The 25618-nt window shown below is 42.3% G+C and overlaps 1 protein-coding gene across 6 annotated transcripts in view; it reads left to right on the top strand.

The window, feature by feature from the left end:
• Window positions 1-25618, top strand: part of LOC110537396 (protein POF1B) — a 34611-nt gene that overhangs the window by 6218 nt on the left and 2775 nt on the right. For 4 of the 6 annotated variants that reach the window (XM_021623417.3, XM_090192224.1, XM_036937375.2 and 1 more), the window contains exons 3-10: window positions 19418-19626; window positions 20497-20530; window positions 21349-21429; window positions 21579-21671; window positions 22162-22275; window positions 22426-22578; window positions 22753-22872; window positions 25247-25375. In XM_021623417.3, coding sequence (XP_021479092.3) covers window positions 19418-19626; window positions 20497-20530; window positions 21349-21429; window positions 21579-21671; window positions 22162-22275; window positions 22426-22578; window positions 22753-22872; window positions 25247-25375 — 933 coding nt within the window. Of the gene's footprint in view, window positions 1-14826; window positions 18571-19417; window positions 19627-20496; window positions 20531-21348; window positions 21430-21578; window positions 21672-22161; window positions 22276-22425; window positions 22579-22752; window positions 22873-25246; window positions 25376-25618 lie in introns of those variants that run through there. The other 2 variants (XM_090192226.1, XM_090192225.1) reach the window with 2 other exon arrangements.

The following is a 25618-nucleotide window of genomic DNA, read 5'->3' as shown; positions in this document are numbered from 1 at the left end:
TTTGGATCTAGACAGGTTCTTTCAGTCTCTGGCCTGTATTCCCACGATACACTAACAGCCCAGCGATGATAATGACTGGGCTTGGCATTTTATTGGCACACTGCTGCCCTTGATGATTGGGAAGACAAGGTACATACAGGTAGTTGATTACTCAATAACTAGTGGTTACAGGCCTGTACACGGTAAAATGGTTTGCTGATCATTTTGGATTCTGTGTTGTATGTGTTGAGTGCTGTGCGTGTGTGCCTGGGTGTGCGTGCGCGAGTTTGTGTGTTTGTGTATGACCAAACAGACCTACATTTTATTTGCATATGTCCTTGTTATTGTTTATCTTATGCCTTCACATTCCTGTGAGGTCCCTCCAGTGTCAAATGGTCAGACTGTTAGAAAGCTAACATGCCCTCCCACTCTACACAGGCAGTGTCACAATACCCCAGACTCTGCTGTTACAGTGTAATACTGATGCCCTGGTTCATACTCCTGTCCTGACCTACATCAGTATTCACATGGACACACAGGGCCTTTGTGGATAAGGCAATAAAGTCTAGAAGGACTGGACACACTTCCAGGTAGAGCCATCATGATGTATTGCCTTCAAGTTTTCGATTACAGATACATAGTTTAAGGGGATTGCTGTCTCAGATTCTATTTTAAAAAATACATTTGTTTTGAAGGGATCACATTTTTATTTAGATCAAATTGTATGTGATACAAACCATATACAAGTGTGCTTTTCACTCTAGATAAATGAGTGTCTGGGTTTATAAGTGCTTTCTTTAGAAGATGGAGGAATTTGAAATAGGGTCTGATCAATGACTATATAATGGCTGTGTTTAGTAATATCCTACTCCCCCCAGAGAGGGGAAGCTGGTTCAGCTGGATGGGTGTGTACAGTGTAGTATGGATTTTAAGGGCAATTCCATGATAGCATAGCCTGGAAATAGGTTTGGTATCTCAGATGAATCTGTCAGTTCTCACATAGAAACTTAATTGGGAGGAAGGATGTTTAATATGCTTTTACATTTGTAACACAAACCATTTTTGAGAAAATCATGATTAAAGTGACAATTTTAGGCCTTTTTTTTTAGAGCTATACAGGCCTCATGTAAGGCCCTATGATCCATGAACTGTACATTATACAGACAACACCTCCTAACAGTGTGCTCTAAAATATGGAGCATCGCTACATTCTAAAATACGATTTTACACATGAATGAGAACTCCCTCAGCTGGTGATTTGCTAAATGCGCAATCCTACAGGTTAATGACCTATAATGTACATTTCTATGTTTAAAATGTATAATTTCCTCAGAAGGAGCAGAGAGCCACTCTGGAAATGTGATGTGTTTTAAGAGTATATTGTTCTAAAAATAAGCTAAATCAAAAAAGGGGCCTTTAATGTGATTTTTTATATTTCAGAATATAGCCATACATATTTTATAGCACACTGTTAGGAGTATGACACCAAGGTTTTGTCTGTATCATGTACGGTTCATGGATCATAGGACCTTACAGGAGGCATGTATACGTCTAAAAGAGGCCTAAAATGGTCACTATCATCATGATTTTCTCAAAAAATGGGTTGTGATACAAATGTAAAAAGCATGTTAAACATCCTTCCTCCCAATGAAGTGAGAATTGCCAGAGCACTCTGTGGTACCTAAAAATATCTTTGGACTAAGCTGCTGTGGAATTGCCCATAAAATACAATCTCCTAACAGCAATCCTTCAGAGCTGGTTGTTAATTAACTATGATAAGGATAAGCATATTCAGCTCATAATGACATGTTGTCTTGACTCACAGCCAACATCCTAATGATATAGCCCATGTGTATGCAATACAACATAGTAAGATAAGAATGTAAAATAGAAGGGCTTGTTTGTTTCTGCATTCTTCTAGCACAATACAGTGCCTTGCGAAAGTATTCGGCCCCCTTGAACTTTGCGACCTTTTGCCACATTTCAGGCTTCAAACATAAAGATATAAAACTGTATTTTTTTGTGAAGAATCAACAACAAGTGGGACACAATCATGAAGTGGAATGACATTTATTGGATATTTCAAACTTTTTTAACAAATCAAAAACTGAAAAATTGGGCGTGCAAAATTATTCAGCCCCCTTAAGTTAATACTTTGTAGCGCCACCTTTTGCTGCGATTACAGCTGTAAGTCGCTTGGGGTATGTCTCTATCAGTTTTGCACATCGAGAGACTGACATTTTTTCCCATTCCTCCTTGCAAAACAGCTCGAGCTCAGTGAGCCATTTGTGAACAGCAGTTTTCAGTTCTTTCCACAGATTCTCGATTGGATTCAGGTCTGGACTTTGACTCGACCATTCTAACACCTGGATATGTTTATTTTTGAACCATTCCATTGTAGATTTTGCTTTATGTTTTGGATCATTGTCTTGTTGGAAGACAAATCTCCGTCCCAGTCTCAGGTCTTTTGCAGACTCCATCAGGTTTTCTTCCAGAATGGTCCTGTATTTGGCTCCATCCATCTTCCCATCAATTTTAACCATCTTCCCTGTCCCTGCTGAAGAAAAGCAGGCCCAAACCATGATGCTGCCACCACCATGGTTGACAGTGGGGATGGTGTGTTCAGCTGTGTTGCTTTTACGCCAGACATAACGTTTTGCATTGTTGCCAAAAAGTTCAATTTTGGTTTTATCTGACCAGAGCACCTTCTTCCACATGTTTGGTGTGTCTCCCAGGTGGCTTGTGGCAAACTTTAAACGACACTTTTTATGGATATCTTTAAGAAATGGCTTTCTTCTTGCCACTCTTCCATAAAGGCCAGATTTGTGCAATATACGACTGATTGTTGTCCTATGGACAGAGTCTCCCACCTCAGCTGTAGATCTCTGCAGTTCATCCAGAGTGATCATGGGCCTCTTGGCTGCATCTCTGATCAGTCTTCTCCTTGTATGAGCTGAAAGTTTAGAGGGACGGCCAGGTCTTGGTAGATTTGCAGTGGTCTGATACTCCTTCCATTTCAATATTATCGCTTGCACAGTGCTCCTTGGGATGTTTAAAGCTTGGGAAATCTTTTTGTATCCAAATCCGGCTTTAAACTTCTTCACAACAGTATCTCGGACCTGCCTGGTGTGTTCCTTGTTCTTCATGATGCTCTCTGCGCATTTAACGGACCTCTGAGACTATCACAGTGCAGGTGCATTTATACGGAGACTTGATTACACACAGGTGGATTGTATTTATCATCATTAGTCATTTAGGTCAACATTGGATCATTCAGAGATCCTCACTGAACTTCTGGAGAGAGTTTGCTGCACTGAAAGTAAAGGGGCTGAATAATTTTGCACGCCCAATTTTTCAGTTTTTGATTTGTTAAAAAAGTTTGAAATATCCAATAAATGTCGTTCCACTTCATGATTGTGTCCCACTTGTTGTTGATTCTTCCCCAAAAAATACAGTTTTATATCTTTATGTTTGAAGCCTGAAATGTGGCAAAAGGTCGCAAAGTTCAAGGGGGCCGAATACTTTCGCAAGGCACTGTATCTATAGCTCAGCTAACACCTTTATTGTTCTCCTTCTCTTTCATCTGCTTCTCCCTGCTTTCCCACCGTTTCTCCTGCTTTACTATCACTCTCACCCTGCCATACCATTACCCCATAGTTATCTCCCATACCATTACCCCATAGTTCTCTCCCATACCATTACCCCATAGTTCTCTCCCATACCATTACCCCATAGTTCTCTCTCCCATACCATTACCCCATAGTTCTCTCCCATACCATTACCCCATAGTTCTCTCCCCCATTCCATTACCCCATAGTTTTCTCTCCCATACCATTACCCCATAGTTTTCTCTCCCATACCATTACCCCATAGTTTTCTCTCCCATACCATTACCCCATAGTTTTCTCTCCCATACCATTACCCCATAGTTTTTCCTCCTATACCATTACCTCATAATGATCCCCCTCCCCCCTATACCATTGCCTCATAGATTTCACCCTCTCCTATACCATCACCTCACAGTGATCACAAGTAAAGTGATCAAAAGTATCTATATCTACAGTAAAACGAGACCTATGTCAACATAACCTGAAAGGCCACTCAGCAAGGAAGAAGCCACTGCTCGAAAACCGCCATAAACAATCCAGACTATGGTTTGCAACTGCACATGAGGACAAAGATCGTACTTTTTGGAGACATGTCCTCTGGTCTGATGAAACAAAATAGAACTGTTTGGCCATAATGACCATCGTTATGTTTGGAACAAAAAGGGGTAGGTTTGCAAGCCGACGAACATCATTCCAACCGTGAAGCACGGGGGTGGCAGCATCATGTTGTGGGGGTGCTTTGCTGCAAGAGGGACTGGTGCACTTCACAAAATAAATGGCATCATGAGGAAGGAAAATGATGTGGATATATTGAAGCAACATCTCAAGACATCAGTCAGGAAGTTAAAGCTTGGTCGCAAATGGGTCTTCCAAATGGACAATGACCCCAAGCATACTTTCAAAGTTGTGGCAAAATGGCTTAAGGACAAAAAAGTCAAGGTAATTGGAGTGGCCATCACAAAGCCCCGACCTCAATCCTATAGAAAATTTGTGGGCTGAACTGAACAAGCGTGTGTGAGCAAGGAGGCCTACAACCTGACTCAGTTACATCAGCTCTGTCAGAAGGAATGGGCCAAAATTCACCCAAATTATTGTGGGAAGCTTGTGGAAGGCTACCCAAAACATTTGACCCAAATTAAACAATTTAAAGGCAATGCTACCAAATACTAATTGAGTGTATGTAAACTTCTAACCCACTGGGAATGTGATGAAAGAAATAAAAGCTGAAATAATTCATTCTCTCTACTATTATTCTGACATTTCACATTCTTGACCTAAGACAGGGAATTTGTACTCTGATTAAATGTCAGTAATTGTGAAAAACTGAGTTTAAATGTATTTGGCTAAGGTGTATGTAAACTTCCAACTTCAACTGTAGTAACCAAACAAGTGTTAAACAAATCAAAATATATTTAACATTTTAGATTCTTCAAAGTAGCCACCCGTTGCCTTGATGACAGCTTTGCACACTCTTAGCATTCTCTCAATCAGCTTCTCCTGGAATGCTTCTCGAATAGTCTTGAAGGAGTTCCCACATATACTGAGCACTTGTTGGCTGCATTTCCTTCACTCTGTGGTCCAACTCATCCCAAAACATCTCAATTGGGTTGAGTTTTGGTGATTGTGGAGGCCAGGTCATCAAATGCAGCACTCCATTACTCTAATTGGTCAAATACAGCCTGGAGGTGTGTTGGGTCATTGTCCTGTTGGAAAAGCAAATGATAGTCCCACTACGCGCAAACCAGATGGGATGGTGTATTGCTGCAGAATGCTGTGGTAGCCATGCTGGTTAAGTGTGTTGAATTCTAAATAAATCACTGACAGTGTCACCAGAAAAGCACCCCCACACCATCACACCTCCTCCTCCATGCTTCATGGTGGGAACCCCACATGTGGAGATCCTCCGTTCACCTACTCTGCGTTTCACAAAGACACGGCAGTTGGAACCAAAAATCTCCAATTTGGACTTACACCGGTCTAATGTCTATTGCTCATGTTTCTTGGCCAAAGCAAATATCTTCTCCTTATTGGTGTCCTTTAAAATCAAATCAAATTTTATTAGTCACATGCGCCGAATACAACAACCTTACAGTGAAATTCTTACTTACAAGCAAGCCCCTGACCAACAATGCAGTTTAGTAGTGGTTTCCTTTAGTAGTGGTTTCTTTGCAGCAATTCGACCATGAAGGCCTGATTCACACAGTCTCCTCTGAACAGGCTGGAGAGTATCGTCGTCCGAAGGAGGAGATGGAGACAGCTAAAGCGGAACGGCGACGTTACGAGGAGTCGGCTCAACGAAGCAAGCACGAGAGGCACACGGGGGACACACGGGGAGATTGGCGGAGTCAGGGTTCAGACCTTAGCCAACTCCCCGTGTTTACCGTGGGGAGCGAGTGACTGGTCAAGCACCCACGTTATCCTGCACCAGCTCTACGCATGGTATCCCCAGTTCGCCAGCACAACCCAGTGCGGCCTTTTCCAGCTCCCCGCACTTACCGGGCTACGGGGGGTATCCAGCCAGGACGAGTTGTGCCAGCTCTGCGCTCCAGACCCCGGTGCGCCCCCACGGTCCAGTGTGTCCTGCGCTGGCTCTACGCACTATGCCTCCATTGCACCGTCATAGCTCAGTGCGTCCGGTGCCAGCTCTCCACAATCACAGAGCTAGAGTTGGTATCCAGCCAGGACGTGTTGTGGCAGCTCCACTCACTAGGCTGCCAGTATGTCTCCTCAGTCCGGTGAGACCTGTTCCGGCTCCACGTATGAAGCCTCCAGTGATGATCCATGGCCCGAAGCCTCCAGTGATAACCCATGGCCTGGAGCCTCCTGTGATGATCCATGGCCCAGGGGCCTGTAGTGGTAATCCATGGCACGAAGCCTCCAGTGATGATCCATGGCCCGGAGCCTGTGGTGATGATCCATGGCAAGGAGCCTGCAACGACGGTCCCCAGCGACGGTCCGCAGTCCGGAGTCTTCAGTGACGAGCTGCAATCCAGAGGCGCCAGCGGGGGTTCCCAGTCCAGAGCCTCCGGCGACGATCTGCAGTCCGGAGCCTCCAGTGGTGGTTCCCAGTTCAGAGTCTCCGGCGACGATCCATGGTCCGGTTCCACAGAAGAGGAGGGATCAGCGTAGGGAGTGGGGGCTACGTCCCGAACCGGAGCCGCCCCTATAGGTTCAGGTTTGCGGCCGGGAGTCCTCACCTTTGGTGGGTCACGCCCTGACCTTAGAGACAGGGGTCACGACAGGGGTCACGCCCTGACCTTAGAGAGACGTTTTATTTCTCTATTTGGTTAGGTCAGGGTGTGATTTGGGGCGGGCATTCTATGTTGTCTATTTCTTTGTTTTTGGCCGAGTATGGTTCCCAATCAGAGGCAACTGTCTATCGTTGTCTCTGATTGGGAATCATACTTAGGCAGCCCTTTTTCACACTTTCTGTTGTGGGATCTTGTTTTTGCACAGTTGCTGTTAGCCCTGCAGAACTTTACATTTGTTTATATTTTGTTGTTTTTTGGTGTCGTTTTTAATAAAATAAAAATGTATGCCTACCACGCTGCACCTTGGTCTCATTCCGACAACAGCCGTAACAAAGAGTGTGCAAAGCTGTCATCAAGGAAAAGGGTGGCAACCTAATTTAACACCTTTTTTGGTTACTACATGATTCCATATGTTATTTCATAGTTTTGATGTCTTCACTATTATTCTACAATGTATAAAATAGTAAATATAAGAAAAACCCTAGAATGAGTAAGTGTGTCCAAACTTCTGACTGGTACTATAGGTTTAACTATATGGAAACAGATACAAATGTAGGATCTTAATTTAAGCCAGTTTGCTACAGCTGAAAAATTATCCTGCAGTAACAGGAAATGTACATTTTTATGTGGATTATATGGACATTTTCCGCAAGGGAAAATCAAGTCTGACGTTTCAAAGTGGAAATTACAAACTTCAGAAGCCTTTTTAAACCTCAAATACACTACACATATTAACAAGCATTGCATGAAAGTTATCCTACAACAGGGTTATCAAATAAAAATATTTAGGTTTGACTCAAAGGGTATCTTGACCTTACAGTCTGGTAACCTATGTGTATTTGTATAGATATAGAGAAGTTTCACTCCGGGTTTAGCTAACCTCACCATTGTGCTTGAACTTAGGTATGCATGCCAAGTTCAGTTGTATCCATATAAGTTTAACTCCGTGCTATGGAGGGGCAGCATCATAAAGTGTTTACAGAGCATGTTGCTTCTTGCCTCAGGTGTTGCTCTGTTCTCCAAACCGGTTGAGTGGCAGCCAGCTTCAGGGCCAAGTCTGTCACCATAACCTCTACCAACTACCTCTCTTTCACTGGAAGAATCCCTGGAATGTTTCCATATCAGACACACCCAACCAGGAGCCAGGCGAGGTTCAAGGACACTCTCCCTCCACATGGGTGATTACACCCAAAACACAGCAGTGCAGGCAGGAGCGAATAAGCCAAACTATCACTTTTCTCTCCACATTAAAAAGCCCCTTATTAATAACGCCTTGTCACTCATCACATAGTACAGTATATGTCATAATATATTGGATTTATTTATTTAAACTTTATTTTACAAGGCAAGTCAGTTAAGAACAAATTCTTATTCACAATGACGGCATACCCCGGCCAAACCCTAACCCGGACGACGCTGGGACAATTGTGCGCCGCCCTATGGGACTCCCAATCACAGCCAGTTGTGATACAGCCTGGAATTGAACCAGGGTCTGTAGTGATGCCTCTAGCACTGAGATGCAGTTCCTTAGACCGCTGCGCCACTCAGAAGCCCAAAGATTAGCGCCCGACATGGCGCTAATATCTGAGATGTTATGACAGAAAGGGTAGGGGAGAGAGAAGGGGAAATAGAGGGTGACAGTTTTTTAGATGATTACAGTATTATAGAGCAGTGAGGAGGAGCTCCGTGGACCCTTTCTGTCCAGAAGTAATTTTGCCAGTCATTGTAGCCATTGGCGCTCTATAGTTGCTTTTTTCTCAAGTTTTCTTGTGTCAATTAACTTGTGACATTCTTTGATTACTCATTATACTAATGAAGTCAGATTTAATCAATAAATACTATAGTCAGTTTAAAAATGGCTAAGGGTACACAAGACTGTGTACATATCTGCCTGTGTTGGCTAAATCACTACATATCCCATCGGACCAAGCAGGGAGAGGCTGCCCGTTTTTACAGTTCCAAGACCTGACTACGCCAATGATGCCGGTGGATCCCAAAACTGAATTTGGACCCGCGTTAAGTAGCAATGATATTCTTCGCCACCTTTGTCTTATAACACACGAAATAGCATGAACCAGTCATAACTATTCAACAAAACAAATAATTTTCAAGTTTCTTTCCAGCAAATGTCTTAGTTATATGATTGAATAACTAGCAAAGGAGTTATTAAGTTGAGGGTGCAGTTTTTATGACGTTTGGCAATGTGGGATGAAAACTATCATTGTTCAGCCAGTAAAAAACGGGGGAAACAAGCTCGGGACAGGATATAGCTTTTTATGCCCTAATATCAGGAGCTGGCGTTCGATTAAACAATTCAGAGACTGAAACAAATACATCAGATGACAAATATTTAAGTAGAGCGACTCGATATACAAATCCTGAAATCAGCTGTAACTGTTAAAAGTAAAACAGAGCTTAAAACGGTGTTTCAGTGAACCTGAATCCAGAAAATTGCACAGCAAATTATCCAGTGTTTGACCATGTTAAATTTAACCCTGGGCCGGTGTCTATACTGGTCCACACTTTTGAGTGTTAAATTAACAGTGTGCTTTGTGCTGACACTGTTACACTTTGTTAATGTTAGGCAATGAACACTTTCAGTGTTATGCAATAACACCTCATATAGTATTTTTAATGTTGCGTTGAACCCCCCTTGCTTAAACCAAGAGGTTCATACAAGGTTGGGTAATGGACATTTACAAAAATATTTACAGGTCTTTATTGCCACATGCTCTTATGTAAGCGCCTATACTGTAAATACTTTAGAACTGGCAGCAGACATGCTAAAACTTTAATGAATATGTTATAGGAAAAATGTTATATTTTCTACATTGTAGAATAATAGTGAAGACATCAAAACTATGAAATAACACATATGGAGTCATGTAGTAACCAAAAAAGAGTTAACCAAATCATTTTTTAAATATTTTATTTTATTTTAGATTCTTTAAAGTAGCCACACTTTGCCTTAATGACAGCTTTGCATTCTCTCAACCAGCTTCATGAGGTAGTCACCTGGAATGCTTTTCCAACAGTCGTGAATGAGTTCCCACATATGCTGAGCACTTGTTGGCTGCTTTTCCTTCACTCTGAGGTCCGACTCACTCCAAACCATCTCAATTGGGTTGAGGCTGTGTGATTGTGGAGGCCAGGTCATCTGATGCAGCACTCCATCACTCCCCTTCTTGGTCAAATAACCCTTACACAGCCTGGAGGTGTGTTTTGAGTCATTGTCTTGTTGAAAAACAAATGATAGTCACACTAAGCACAAACTGGATGGGATGGCGTATCACTGCAGAATGCTGTGTTAGCCATGCTGGTTAAGTGTGCCTTGAATTTTAAATAAATCACTGACAGTGTCACCAGCAAAGCACCCCCACACCATCACACCTCCTCCTCCATGCTTCATAGTGGGAACCCAAAATGCGGAGATCATCCGTTCACCTACTCTGCGTCTCACAAAGACACGGCGGTCGGAACCAAAAATTGCAAATTTGGACTAATCAGACCAAAGAACAGATTTCCACCTGTCTAATGTCCATTGCTCGTGTTTGTTGGCCCAAGCAAGTCTCTTCTTATTGACGTCCTTTAGTAGTGGTTTCTTTGCAGAAATTTGACCTATGAAGGTCTGATTCACGTACTCCTCTGAGCAGTTGATGTTGATATGTGTATGTAACTTGTGTCTGTAACTAACTATGTGAAGTGCAATCTGAGGTGCCGTTAATTGACCATTTCTGAGGCTGGTAACTCTAATGAACTTATCCTCTGCAGCAGAGGTAACTCTGGGTCTTCCTTTCCTGTGGCGGTCTTCATGAGATCCAGTTTCATCATAGCGCTTGATGGTTTTTGTGACTGCATTTGAAGAAATGTTCAAAGTTCTTGTCATTTTCTGCATTGACTGACCTTCATGTCTTAAAGTAATGATGGACTGTCGTTTCTCTTTGCTTATATGTGCTGTTCTTGCCTTAATATGGACTTGGTATTTTACCAAATAGGGCTATCTTCTGTATACCACTACCTTGTCACAACACAACTGATTGGCACAAATGGGTGGCTACTTTGAATAATCTAAAATATAACACTATTACTACATGATTCCATATGTGTTATTTCATAGTTTTGATGTCTTCACTGTTATTCTACAATATAGAAAAAAAGTTTTTAAGTAAAGAAAAACCCTGCAATGAGTAGGTGTGTCCAAACTTTTGACTGGTACTGTGTGTATATACAGTTGAAGTCAGAGGTTTACATACACCTTAACCAAATACATTTTAACTCAGTTTTTCACAATTACTGACATTTAATCCTCGTACAAATTCCCAGTCTTAGGTCAGTTAGGATCACCGCTTCATATTTAGAATGTGAAATGTCAGAATAATAGTAGAGACAATTATTTATTTCAGCTTTTATTTCTGTCATCACATTCCGAATGGATCAGAAGTTTACATACACTCAATTAGTATTTGGTAGAATTGCCTTTTGTAAAGGAGTGTGTAACTGGCTGCAGGGAAGTCAGGCGCAGGAGAGCAGAAATGGGTAGCAAACGGAGCCCTTTTTTGAGGCGAACAAAACATGGCACATAGACAACTAAACACACACGGGTTACAATAACCCGGCGCTAACCAGCCTGGAGTACACATACATTTACATATAGCAATTCCACACACAGACATGGGGAGAAACAGAGGGTTATATGCACGACGAGTAATGAGGGAATGCAAACCAGGTGTGCGGGAAAACAAGACAAAACAAATGGAAAATGAAAGGTGGATCGGCGATGGCTAGAAGACCGGTGACGTCGACCGCCGAACGCCGCCCGAACAAGGAGAGGGACAGACCTCGGTGGAAGTCGTGGCACCTTTAAATTGTTTAACTTGGGTCAAACATTTCCGGTAGCCTTCCACAACTGTGTGTATGTATATATAAACTCAGCAAAAAAAGAAACGTCCCTTTTTCAGGACCCTGTCTTTCAAAGATAATTCGTAAAAATCCAAAGAACATCGCAGATCTTCATTGTAAAGGGTTTAAACACTTTTCCCATTCTTGTTCAATGAACCATAAACAATAAAGGAACATGCACCTATGAAACGGTCGTTAAGACACTAACAGCTTACAGATGGTAGGCAATTAAGGTCACAGTTATGAAAACTTAGGACAGTAAAGATGCCTTTCTACTGACTCTGAAAACACCAGAAGAAAGGTGCCCAGGGTCCCTGCTCACCTGCATGAACGTGCCTTAGGCATGCTGCAAGGAAGCATGAGGACTGCAGATGTGGCCAGGGCAATAACTTGCTATGTCCGTCCTGTGGGACGCCTAAGACAGCGCTACAGGGAGACAGGACGGACAGCTGATCATCCTCGCAGTGGCAGACCTCGTGTAACAACACCTGCACAGGATCGGTACATCCGAACATCAAACCTGTGGGACAGGTACCGACCGGATGGCAACAACAACTGCCCAAGTTACACCAGGAACGCACAATCCCTCCATTAGTGCTCAGACTGTTTGCAATAGGCTGAGAGAGGCTGGACTGAGGGCTTGTAGGCCTGTTGTAAGGCAGGTCCTCACCAGACATCACCGGCAACAACGTCGCCTATGGGCACAAACCCACCGTCGCTGAACCAGACAGGACTGGCAAAAAGTGCTCTTCACTGATTCACTGGTTTTGTCTCACCAGGGGTAATGGTCGGATCCGTGTTTATCGTCGAAGGAATGAGCGTTACCCCCTAGGCCTGTACTCTGGAGCGGGATCGATTTGGAGGTGGAGGGTCCGTCATGGTCTGGGGCGGTATGTCACAGCATCATCGGACTGTGCTTGTTGTCATTGCAGGCAATCTCAACGCTGTGCGTTACAGGGAAGACATCCTCCTCCCTCATGTGGTAACCTTCCTGCAGGCTCATCCTGACATGACCCTCCAGCATGACAATGCCACCAGCAATACTGCTCATTCTGTGCGTGATTAACTGCAAGACAGGAATGTCAGTGTTCTGCCAAGACCAGCAAAGAGCCCAGATCTCAATCCCATTGAGCACGTCTGGGACCTGTTGGATCGGAGGGTGAGGGCTAGAGCCATTCCCCCCAGAAATGTCCGGGAACTTGCAGGTGCCTTGGTGGAAGAGTGGGGTAACATCTCACAGCAAGAACTGTGAGAGGAGGCGATGCACTGCAGTACTTAATGCAGCTGGTGGCCACACCAGATACTGACTGTTACTTTTGATTTTGACCCCCCCTTTGTTCAGGGACACATTATTCCATTTATGTTAGTCACATGTCTGTGGAACTTGTTCAATTCTTATGTTCATACCAATATTTACACCTGTTAAGTTTGCTGAAAATAAACGCAGTTGACAGTGAGAGGACGTTTCTTTTTTTGCTGAGTTTATATATATATATACAGTGCCTTGCGAAAGTATTCGGCCCCCTTGAACTTTGCAACCTTTTGCCACATTTCAGGCTTCAAACATAAAGATATAAAACTGTATTTTTTTGTGAAGAATCAACAACAAGTGGGACACAATCATGAAGTGGAACGACATTTATTGGATATTTCAAACTTTTTTAACAAATCAAAAACTGAAAAATTGGGCGTGCAAAATTATTCAGCCCCCTTAAGTTAATACTTTGTAGCGCCCCCTTTTGCTGCGATTACAGCTGTAAGTCACTTGGGGTATGTCTCTATCAGTTTTGCACATCGAGAGACTGACATTTTTTCCCATTCCTCCTTGCAAAACAGCTCGAGCTCAGTGAGGTTGGATGGAGAGCATTTGTGAACAGCAGTTTTCAGTTCTTTCCACAGATTCTCGATTGGATTCAGGTCTGGACTTTGACTTGGCTATTCTAACACCTGGATATGTTTATTTTTGAACCATTCCATTGTAGATTTTGCTTTATGTTTTGGATCATTGTCTTGTTGGAAGACAAATCTCCGTCCCAGTCTCAGGTCTTTTGCAGACTCCATCAGGTTTTCTTCCAGAATGGTCCTGTATTTGGCTCCATCCATCTTCCCATCAATTTTAACCATCTTCCCTGTCCCTGCTGAAGAAAAGCAGGCCCAAACCATGATGCTGCCACCACCATGTTTGACAGTGGGGATGGTGTGTTCAGCTGTGTTGCTTTTACGCCAAACATAACGTTTTGCATTGTTGCCAAAAAGTTCAATTTTGGTATCATCTGACCAGAGCACCTTCTTCCACATGTTTGGTGTGTCTCCCAGGTGGCTTGTGGCAAACTTTTTATGGATATCTTTAAGAAATGGCTTTCTTCTTGCCACTCTTCCATAAAGGCCAGATTTGTGCAATATACGACTGATTGTTGTCCTATGGACAGAGTCTCCCACCTCAGCTGTTGATCTCTGCAGTTCATCCAGAGTGATCATGGGCCTCTTGGCTGCATCTCTGATCAGTCTTCTCCTTGTATGAGCTGAAAGTTTAGAGGGACGGCCAGGTCTTGGTAGATTTGCAGTGGTCTGATACTCCTTCCATTTCAATATTACCGCTTGCACAGTGCTCCTTGGGATGTTAAAAGCTTGGGAAGTCTTTTTGTATCCAAATCCGGCTTTAAACTTCTTCACAACAGTATCTCGGACCTGCCTGGTGTGTTCCTTGTTCTTCATGATGCTCTCTGCGCTTTTAACGGACCTCTGAGACTATCACAGTGCAGGTGCATTTATACGGAGACTTGATTACACACAGGTGGATTGTATTTATCCTCATGAGTCATTTAGGTCAACATTGGATCATTCAGTGATCCTCACTGAACTTCTGGAGAGAGTTTGCTGCACTGAAAGTAAAGGGGCTGAATAATTTTGCACGCCCAAGTTTTCAGTTTTTGATTTGTTAAAAATGTTTGAAATATCCAATAAATGTCGTTCCACTTCATGATTGTGTCCCACTTGTTGTTGATTCTTCACAAAAAAATACAGTTTTATATCTTTATGTTTGAAGCCTGAAATGTGGCAAAAGGTCGCAAAGTTCAAGGGGGCCGAATACTTTCGCAAGGCACTGTATACACTGGCAACCTGCATTCAGAATAAATGTCAGGGTTAGGAACATTAATAATGGATACTACCTAAAAAACTTTTCAGTAAAAGGTTGAATAAATCTAAGGGGGAGCGGTAATTACCCGATTCTCATTTGCACTCAAACATATCAGTGTGTGTGCGTGCTTTACGTGTGAACATAAACCTAACCAGCTGAAAACCATAGCTTCCTATTGGCTCAGTCTCCCCTTTGGAATCTGGCCTGACTGGCTGCTGTGCGTTTCCACCACACCTACCATGGTTTGACATTTGATATGGAGGAAGAGATCAGACAGAGAACACTATCTTCTCTCAATCTACTGGCAGTGAAACCAGGCAAAACCAGACTGAAACTCTGATCAGATCAGGCCAAAAACATAAACGTCCGATTTCTAGATTTGTGAATTAGCCAAGATATTACATCAAGGGATATCTGAGACTCTTTCTACAGCCCATTCTTTTTCTCTGACGTTTTCAACGTAAAATGATTATTATTTTTTTTATTTATTTCACCTTTATTTAACCAGGTAGGCTAGTTGAGAACAAGTTCTCATTTACAACTGCGACCTGGCCAAGATAAAGCAACACAGTGCGACACAAACAACAACACAGAGTTACACATGGAATAAACAAACATACAGTCAATAATACAATAGAGAAAGTCTATGTACAGTATGTGCAAATGAGGTAGGATAAGGGAGGTGAGGCAATAAATAGGCCATAGTGGCGAAATTATTACAGCATGGCAAATTAAACACTTGGGTGATAGATGTGCAGAAGATGTGCAAGTAGCGATACTGGGGTGCAAAGGAGCAAAATAAAATTAACAATATGGTGATGACGTATTTGGATGGGCTATTTACAGATGGGCTATGCACAGGTGCCGTGATCTGTGAGCTGCTCTGACAGCCGGTGCTTAAAGCTAGTGAGGGAGATATGAGTCTCCAGCTACAGTGATTTTTGCAGTTCGTTCCAGTCATTGTCAGCAGAGAACTGGAAGGAAAGGTGGCCCGAAGGAGGAATTGGCTTTGGGGGTGACCAGTGAAAAATATACCTGCTGGAGCGCGTGCTGCGGGTGGGTGCCTCTATGGTGACCAGTGAGCTGAGATAAGGCAGGGCTTTATCTAGCAAAGACTTATAGATGACCTGGAGCCAGTGGGTTTGGCGACGGATATGCAGCGAGGGCCAGCCAATGAGAGCATACAGGTCGCAGTGGTGGGTAGTATATGGGGCTTTGGTGACAAAACGGATGGCACTGTGATAGACCGCATCCAATTTGCTGAGTATAGTGTTGGAGGCTATTTTGTAAATGACATCGCCTAAGTCAAGGATTGGTAGGTTAGTCAGTTTTACTCGGGTATGTTTGGCAGCATGTGTGAAGGATGCTTTGTTGCGAAATAGGAAGCCGATTCTAGATGTAATTTTGGATTGGAGATGCTTCATGTGAGTCTGGAAGGAGAGTTTACAGTCTAACCAGACACCTAGGTATTTGTCGTTGTCCACATATTCTAAGTCAGAACCGTCCAGAGTAGTGATGCTGGACGGGTAGGTAGGTGTGGGCAGCGATCGGTTGAAGAGCATGCATTTAGTTTTGCATGCATTTAAGAGCAGTTGGAGGCCATGGAAGGAGAGTTGTATGGCATTGAAGCTCGTCTGGAGGTTAGTTAACACAGCGTCCAAAGAAGGGCCAGAAGTATACAGAATGGTGTCGTCTGCGTAGAGGTGGATCAGAGAATCACCAGCAGCAAGAGCAACATCATTGATGTATACAGAGAAAAGAGTCGGCCCGAGGATTGAACCCTGTGGCACCCCCATAGAGACTGCCAGAGGTCTTGACAACAGGCCCTCCGATTTGACACACTGAACTCTGTCTGAGAAGTAGTTGGTGAACCAGGCGAGGCAGTCATTTGAGAAACGAAGGCTGTTGAGTCTGCTGATAAGAATGTGGTGATTGACAGAGTCAAAAGTCTTTCGAAGACCTTAGAAAGGCAGGATAGGATAGATATAGGTCTGTAGCAGTTTGGGTCTAGAGTGTCTCCCCCTTTGAAGAGGGGGATGGCCGCGGCAGCTATTAAGCTATTGCCTACAATAGACGGGCCCTATCTATTGATTGTCCTGATATAGGCACCAGGATCCACCAGGATCCACACATTATGCGGCACCAGGATCCAGTCGCTGAACCAACCCTATCTCTGAGTGGATGAAGTGTAAACTGAGCCAGTGTTGTGAGAGCATGATGGTTCTTCCTGTACTGACCTGTATAATGTAGGGGCGGCGGCTCATTCTAATATTTTGCGGTGTGGTTTGCTCACAGCTCTTTTTGTGCAACTGTGAGTGAGAGAGTCATTCCAGTTTATTTAATCTGTTGTGTTTTGTCTTTACATATTAAATATGGCTATGGTTAGTTATGGACTTTTGAAAGACTCCTTTAAGGTCTTGTGTCAGTTGAGGACTGTTGACAAAATCAGTGGTTCTCAATTCTCTCCTCAGGGACCCCCAGCTGTTCCAGGGCTAGCACACCTCATTCAACTTGTGAATTAACACCTATGGAATTTTAATATCACTACCAGAAGAAAAACCCTGTTTCCTCAAAATGTTCTTTGTAGAACCTTTGAGATTAATAACAGTTCTTTATAGAACCATTCTCAATAATGGTTCTATTGAGAACCATAAAAAAGGGTTATAGCACAAAAAAGGGTCATGGCTAGAAGGGATACAGCTGTTGTCAAATTAGCGTAAATGTTTTTTAGAGGCTAGAGCCCTGCACAGGCATGAATTTTAAGGCCGAGCCCTACCCATGCCCGTGACGTTCAAGCCCTACCCTACCCAAGCCAAATTGCTTCTGCTAAATTTTAGTAAATCCGTTAACTGCTCCTCTCTGTCTCACTTGATCGCTCCCTGAGCACGGTCAGCTCGCTCTGCATGCACTCTGCTTTGTCTGAGTACTATTAATATGATTCCGATGGAGTTTCCCATCTCCTCAAAAGTATCTCAAAACAAATCAAATCAAATCAAATCAAATTTTATTTGTCACATACACATGGTTAGCAGATGTTAATGCGAGTGTAGCGAAATGCTTGTGCTTCTAGTTCCGACAATGCAGTAATAACAAGTAATCTAACTAACAATTCCAAAACTACTGTCTTGTACACAGTGTAAGGGGATAAAGAATATGTACATAAGGATATATGAATGAGTGATGGTACAGAGCAGCATAGGCAAGATACAGTAGATGGTATCGAGTACAGTATGTACAAATGAGATGAGTATGTAAACAAAGTGGCATAGTTTAAAGTGGCTAGTGATACATGTATTACATAAGGATACCGTCGATGCTATAGAGTACAGTATATACGTATGCATATGAGATGAATAATGTAGGGTAAGTAACATTATATAAGGTAGCATTGTTTAAAGTGGCTAGTGATATATTTACATCATTTCCCATCAATTCCCATTATTAAAGTGGCTGGAGTTGAGTCAGTGTCAGTGTGTTGGCAGCAGCCACTCAGTGTTAGTGGTGGCTGTTTAACAGTCTGATGGCCTTGAGATAGAAGCTGTTTTTCAGTCTCTCGGTTCCAGCTTTGATGCACCTGTACTGACCTCGCCTTCTGGATGATAGCGGGGTGAACAGGCAGTGGCTCGGGTGGTTGATGTCCTTGATGATCTTTATGGCCTTCCTGTGACATCGGGTGGTGTAGGTGTCCTGGAGGGTAGGTATCTCTGGCTCTGCTCAATGACCAAAGAGACGTGATAGAGCAGTAAGCTACTTTTGGTCACTCTAAGCAAATGGCTCAGCTTCAATATGTTAGTGATCAATTTGGTGATACCCGAGCACTACCCGTACCTTAGTTATTGATGAAAAACAGGCTATACCCGGTCCTAACCCGATGTATAACGTCGGGGCCCGTCGAGTTCGGATCGGGTAGCAGAGTTCTGTTAGAGGCCCTCTGGCCGCAGAGACAACATTTTTGGTTTTAAAGCATGCAATTCTACATAGTTTGGGGGCGGAAAGAGCATTTTAAAGATAGTTTCCTGCAATTCTATTCATTTTGTCATGGGGCTGAGAGAATAATTGCATTTTCAAAGCTATTTTCCTGCAATTCTACACATTTTCCCATTGAGATGAGAGAAAATGTGCCATTCTACACATTTTGCAGTGGCTCGTGCCGTGTTCTTATGTGATCTGAGTGACTTAAACATTATAGCAAAAATCAATTGCGGCCCCATGCCATACCATTTTTTGCATTATAGATTCTCCCTGACTGTCTAGTTTTTATTTTGGTGAGTCGTAGTTCCCCAAAATGTACCTATTAAATAATATATTGTTCTATTATCTTTATATCTAGTTTTAGTCATTTAAGTTTACACTGAAAATGTTTTACCATACCGAAAATTATATGATTAAATGTTTATTTTTGGGGCAAGGAACAGTTGAATGTGTTGTATTGTAGGAAACCGACTTTCGGGTAAATGATTCAATGATTGTAGATGTCTCTCTCTTTTGCTTGTGATAGATTGATGTGTAAGATTGAACTTGTTCCCTCTCTTTTTCCTCAGGAGGTAGAAGAGGACAGTGTGGAGGAGAGGATGGTGGAGAGGGTGAGAGAGAACGTGTCTCAGGTGAAGATGAAGTGCAAGGTGAGAGAGGTACAACCACTGGTGAAGATGGACACACGTTTCTTTGGAGAGCTGCTGGCGGAGGTTTATAGGAAGAACTGTGACATCCACACGTGCATCTCAGAACACGTGGCCAAGATACGCGGACGGTGGGTTTAGGTTTTTCAACATAAAGCCTTATTAATGTGTATGGCTTAAAGCTTTGTTATAGCTTTGTTTTTCCTCCAGCACCAACCATAAAACATAACATACTAAGAAAAACAATAAGGAAGCAAGACAGAAACCAAAGGGAGAAAGTACTGTAACTCGATCTCCTTCTAAACTGTAGGGGTAGTTTCGGGTGCTGGTTGAGTATTTAAATAATCAGTGTTAGCTCTGGCTCTCCTCTCCTCAGTTTCACACTTGGTTCAGAATGTCACACTTGCTCTAATTCAATTTGTCATGCTAGATCATAAAATACTGTATGAGGTTTGTCAGGTTAGGTCATAAAATACTGGATGAGGTTTGAGGCGCAGGCACTGCTACTCTGTAACCCATAGAGACTACAGTATCGGTGGAATATAACGCTCCTGGGGCCATTAAAGAACATGCTCTAGTAGTCAGAGTCAACACATTTTACATAAACTTTCTAGACTCACTAGCTAGGCCATATAATATGTACAGTAACGCTGTGGAATGCACAACTCCCTAATGTTTTTGGGGATAATCTGCTCAGCAACAATGTTTCCCAAGGAGTCCCTTAATTACAACCGTCAGTCAGACCTCTTTCTTTCTCTAGACTCTGTTTACTCATAGTACCTGTGATTCACTAAGCAAACACACCCCTCTGTTTCCCTGTCCTGCATCCATGTGAACCTGTGTAGAGACACAGCAATGATTTATAGACCAGTCTGATTAGAATTAGACTAAGTGTGTGCGTGTGTGTGTGCGTGCGTGTGTGTGTGTGTGCGTGCGTGTGTGTGTGCGTGCCTCATGACCTGTCATGTTCTTCAGTGTTTACCTTTCCATCTCTCTCCCAGGAAACACCTCCTGGACCCCAGCAACGACTACAAGGTACAGCAAGGAGGGAGAGGCGGCTACCATGATGGTTTTACACACAGTACATCATATAAGTCTTGTACCGTCCGGTTTAAACAGTTACAGTGTATTCTGAAAGTATTCAGACCACGTTACAGCCTTATTCTCTCATCAATCTACAAACAATACCCCATAATGACAAATTAAAAACAGGTTTAGAGTTTTGGTGTGCAAATGTATAAACAAATATTTTAGAAATAAATATGACATTTACATAAGTATTTAGTATAGCATTATACTGACTATGGGTATATAGTGTTATACTGACTATGGGTATATAGTGTTATACTGACTATGGGTATATAGTGTTATACTGACTGGGTATATAGTGTCTTACTGACTATGGGTATATAGTGTTATACTGACTATGGGTATATAGTGTTATACTGACTGGGTATATAGTGTCTTACTGACTATGGGTATATAGAGTCTTGGTGGTTCTAAACTTCTCCCTTTTAACTCAACTGTCAGTCTTATAGCAAAGGGTCTGAATACTTATGTAAATAAGTTAATTCTGTTAGTTTAATGATTTTAAATGTGCTATTATGCGGTGTTATGTATAGATTGAGGAGGATAAATATTTATTTGATCCATTTCAAATAAGCCTGTAACGTAACAAAATTTGTGAAAAGGGAAGGAGTCTGAATACTTTTTGAATGCAGTAGGGAAAAGCACAATGGTTTTGTTAGTAACTTCATTTTCTCACTAGGTGCTCATAGTGCTCTTTAGAAGAAGGTAACCATTCGAAACATGAAAGACTAAACGTGTGTGTGTGTGTGTGTGTATTTGTCCAGATGGAGAGAGAGGACATCGAGGCCTTGATCCCCAAAGGAGCATCTGAACTGACCAAACAGCAGATCCGTTACCTGCTGCAGGTAACACCTGTTTCTATTGGCTGTTTAACAGTGTTCTCCCAGAACATTCCCTCGCTGTGTTTCCCTCTATTAATCACTCTCTCCTGTCACTCTTGTTTTTCTCACATATCTTCTCTGACCTCCTCCCCCTCTCTCTCCTGCTCTCTCAGACCCGTATGACAGCTGACAAGACAATGCGTCTCCTGCTGACCACCTTCAGCAGCCTGAGGGAGGAGCTGATCCACATGTCAGAGGACCTGAGGGTAAGACCTGGGGCGTGGGCCCCTAAAGTAGCCTCTAATGGCTCTTTTCTAAACTGTCCCATTGAAATATATATGTAGGTAGTCTTACAGAGTATTACTGCGTCTGTCTCTGTTAATGATTTATAAATGCACTAGAATCGGTGGTTCCCATCCTTTTTCGGTTACTGTACCACCAACTGTTTTTTGCTCTACCCGGAGTACCCCTGAAGTTCCCCCTCACAGGGTATTTTACCAGTAAGCCTATGGTGTCATGGGTCTTCTCAAGTACCCCCTATGGATAGGCCAAGTATCCCCAGAGGTACCCCTGGTTTGGAACCACTGCGCTAGATGACTGACAGGGGACGCTGTTACTTTTCAATTAAATTCTGTGAGCTAAACATTAACATGTACAAATGTATAAAACCATTTTCCTTAAAGTATAACTTTTTTGAAAGTACTAATGTTACTATCTTCACGACAACAAAAAACACGTTGGTCTCTGTTCTCCCAGCGTCTGGAGAGTGAGAAGGAGACCCTGGAGAGAGACTTAAGCTTCAAGGCTGACCAGGCTGAGCAGTATGACCGCCTCCTAGAGGCCGTACGAGAGAACAACAGACAGCTACAGGTGTGTGTTGGGGGAGTTTGTTTGTGTGTGTCTTCCACTGTGTGTTGCTTGTGTGGGTTTGCCTGTGTGTACACCTCCTCTGCACTATATGTTAGTGCAATGTGTGTATACAGTATATGTGTGAGCAACTCTGTCCATCTATCCATATAGATATCTCTGAAGGAGAGCAGCTCCAGCCAGCGGACCCTGGAGACTCAGATCCTGAGCAGCCACAGTACAGACTCAGGCAGGGAGTTCCGCATCAGAGAACTGGAGGGCAGCTACCGAGCCCTGGAGAAGGAGAACGAGATGCTCAAACAGAAGGTACTCTAACTTTACTCTCATCTCTGACTCTAACCCTCACTTCAGAGCTAGAATAAACTCTCACCAATTCTTCCTGCCCATGATTACTTAACTATAGTTTCTGACTGTAGAATTATTCTCATAGAACCAACTTCCTTAACTAACTTGTCTCTCTCTGCATCTGTTTTCATCCAGCTGGCCGGTCAGTGCAGCAGTAGCACCATTCAGTTTAAGACAGAAGAGCTGTCACGTCAGTACTCGGAGCAGCTAGCTGCTCTGCGCCAGGAGAAGGACAAGGAACTGCAGAGCCTCAGGGTAAGAAGCCTACAGAAATGTATGAATACAGGGTTGGGCTTTTCTGCACAGTTGGAGGTAGTGTTGCAGTACTGACTGTACTTGTGGGCAGAAATATGGTTATATAGTGTTATACTGACTATGGGTATATAGTGTTATACTGACTATGGGTATATAGTGTTATACTGACTATGGGTATATAGTGTTATACTGACTATGGGTATATAGTGTTATACTGACTATGGGTATATAGTTTTACACTGACTATGGGTATATAGTGTCTTACTGACTATGGGTATATAGTGTTATACTGACTATGGGTATATAGTGTCTTACTGACTATGGGTATATAGTGTTATACTGACTATGGGTATATAGTGTCTTACTGACTATGGGTATATAGTGTCTTACTGACTATGGGTATATAGTGTTACACTGACTATGGGTATATAGTGTCTTACTGACTATGGGTATATAGTGTCTTACTGACTATGGGTATATAGTGTTATACTGACTGGGTATATAGTGTCTTACTGACTATGGGTATATACTGTAGTGTCTTACTGACTATGGGTATATAGTGTTACACTGACTATGGGTATATAGTGTTACACTGACTATGGGTATATAGTGTTATACTGACTATGGGTATATAGTGTCTTACTGACTATGGGTATATAGTGTTATACTGACTATTGGTATATAGTGTTATACTGACTATGGGTAAATAGTGTCTTACTGACTGGGTATATAGTGTTACACTGACTATGGGTATATAGTGTTATACTGACTATGGGTATATGGTGTTATACTGACTGTGTATATAGCGTCTTACTGACTATGGGTATATAGTGTTATACTGACTATGGGTATATAGTGTCTTACTGACTATGGGTATATAGTGTCTTACTGAGTATGGGTATATAGTGTTACACTGACTATGGGTATATAGTGTTATACTGACTATGGGTATATAGTGTCTTACTGACTATGGGTATATAGTGTTACACTGACTATGGGTATATAGTGTTATACTGACTATGGGTATATAGTGTTACACTGACTATGGGTATATAGTGTCTTACTGACTATGCGTATATAGTGTTACACTGACTATGGGTATATAGTCTTATACTGACTATGGGTATATAGTGTTATACTGACTGGGTATATAGTGTTATACTGACTATGGGTATATAGTTTTACACTGACTATAGGTATATAGTGTTATACTGACTATGGGTATATAGTGTTATACTGACTATGGGTATATAATGTTACACTGACTATGGGTATATAGTGTTATACTGACTATGGGTATATAGTGTCTTACTGACTATGGGTATATAGTTTTACACTGACTATGGGTATATAGTGTCTTACTGACTATGGGTATATAGTTTTACACTGACTATGGGTGTATAGTGTTATACTGACTGGGTATATAGTGTCTTACTGACTATGGGTATATAGTGTTACACTGACTGTGGGTATATAGTGTCTTACTGACTATGGGTATATAGTGTTACACTGACTGTGGGTATATAGTGTCTTACTGACTATGGGTATATAGTGTCTTACTGACTATGGGTATATAGTGTCTTACTGACTATGGGTATATAGTGTTACACTGACTGTGGGTATATAGTGTCTTACTGACTATGGGTATATAGTGTCTTACTGACTATGGGTATATAGTGTCTTACTGACTATGGGTATATAGTGTCTTACTGACTATGGGTATATAGTGTTACACTGACTATGGGTATATAGTGTTATACTGACTATGGGTATGTAGTGTTATACTGACTATGGGTATATAGTGTCTTACTGACTATGGGTATATAGTGTTACACTGACTATGGGTATATAGTGTCATACTGACTATGGGTATATAGTGTTACACTGACTATGGGTATATAGTGTTATACTGACTATGGGTATATAGTGTTATACTGACTATGGGTATATAGTGTTATACTGACTATGGGTATATAGTGTTACACTGACTGTGGGTATATGGTGTTATACTGACTGGGTATATAGTGTTATACTGACTATGGGTATATGGTTTTATACTGACTATGGGTATATAGTGTCTTACTGACTATGGGTATATAGTGTCTTACTGACTATGGGTATATAGTGTTATACTGACTATGGGTATATAGTGTTATACTGACTATGGGTATATAGTGTTATACTGACTATGGGTATATAGTGTTATACTGACTATGGGTATATAGTGTTATACTGACTATGGGTATGTAGTGTTATACTGACTATGGGTATATAGTGTTACACTGACTATGGGTATATAGTGTTACACTGACTATGGGTATGTAGTTTTATACTACCGGTATGTGTGTCTCTGACTATCTTTGTGTCTGTCCAGACCCAGCTGACACGGATCACCACGGAGTACACCACGGAGAGATCAGGTGACAAGAGCCTGCAGCTCCGCATCACACAGCTGCTGACAACACTGGAGCAGCGGGAGATCGTCATCAAACGTCAGGAAGAGGTCAGGGGTCATAGTTACTGGTCAATGTTCAGCCTTTAGGCACAGATCTTGGATCAGATCTAAGAAAAAAGTCAAACAAGATTTGTATGTATTGCCTGACTTAAACCCCCTTAAGAGAACCAAACTAACCCAACAGGTTTTGATTAGGAAAAAAACCTTGCTTTTAGGGTCTTTCATCTCATTTGTTCCCATAATCAAGTTATGGGTTTTGGTCCGGCCAGTCTGACTACATTCTCTCACAGT

This window comes from Oncorhynchus mykiss, chromosome 12 (genome assembly GCF_057628025.1).
Source record: "Oncorhynchus mykiss isolate SJ-2025 chromosome 12, ASM5762802v1, whole genome shotgun sequence".
In the NCBI taxonomy this organism is placed as follows: domain Eukaryota; kingdom Metazoa; phylum Chordata; class Actinopteri; order Salmoniformes; family Salmonidae; genus Oncorhynchus; species Oncorhynchus mykiss.
Note: the sequence above shows the minus strand (reverse complement) of the source record. Positions and strands in the feature narration are given on the sequence as shown.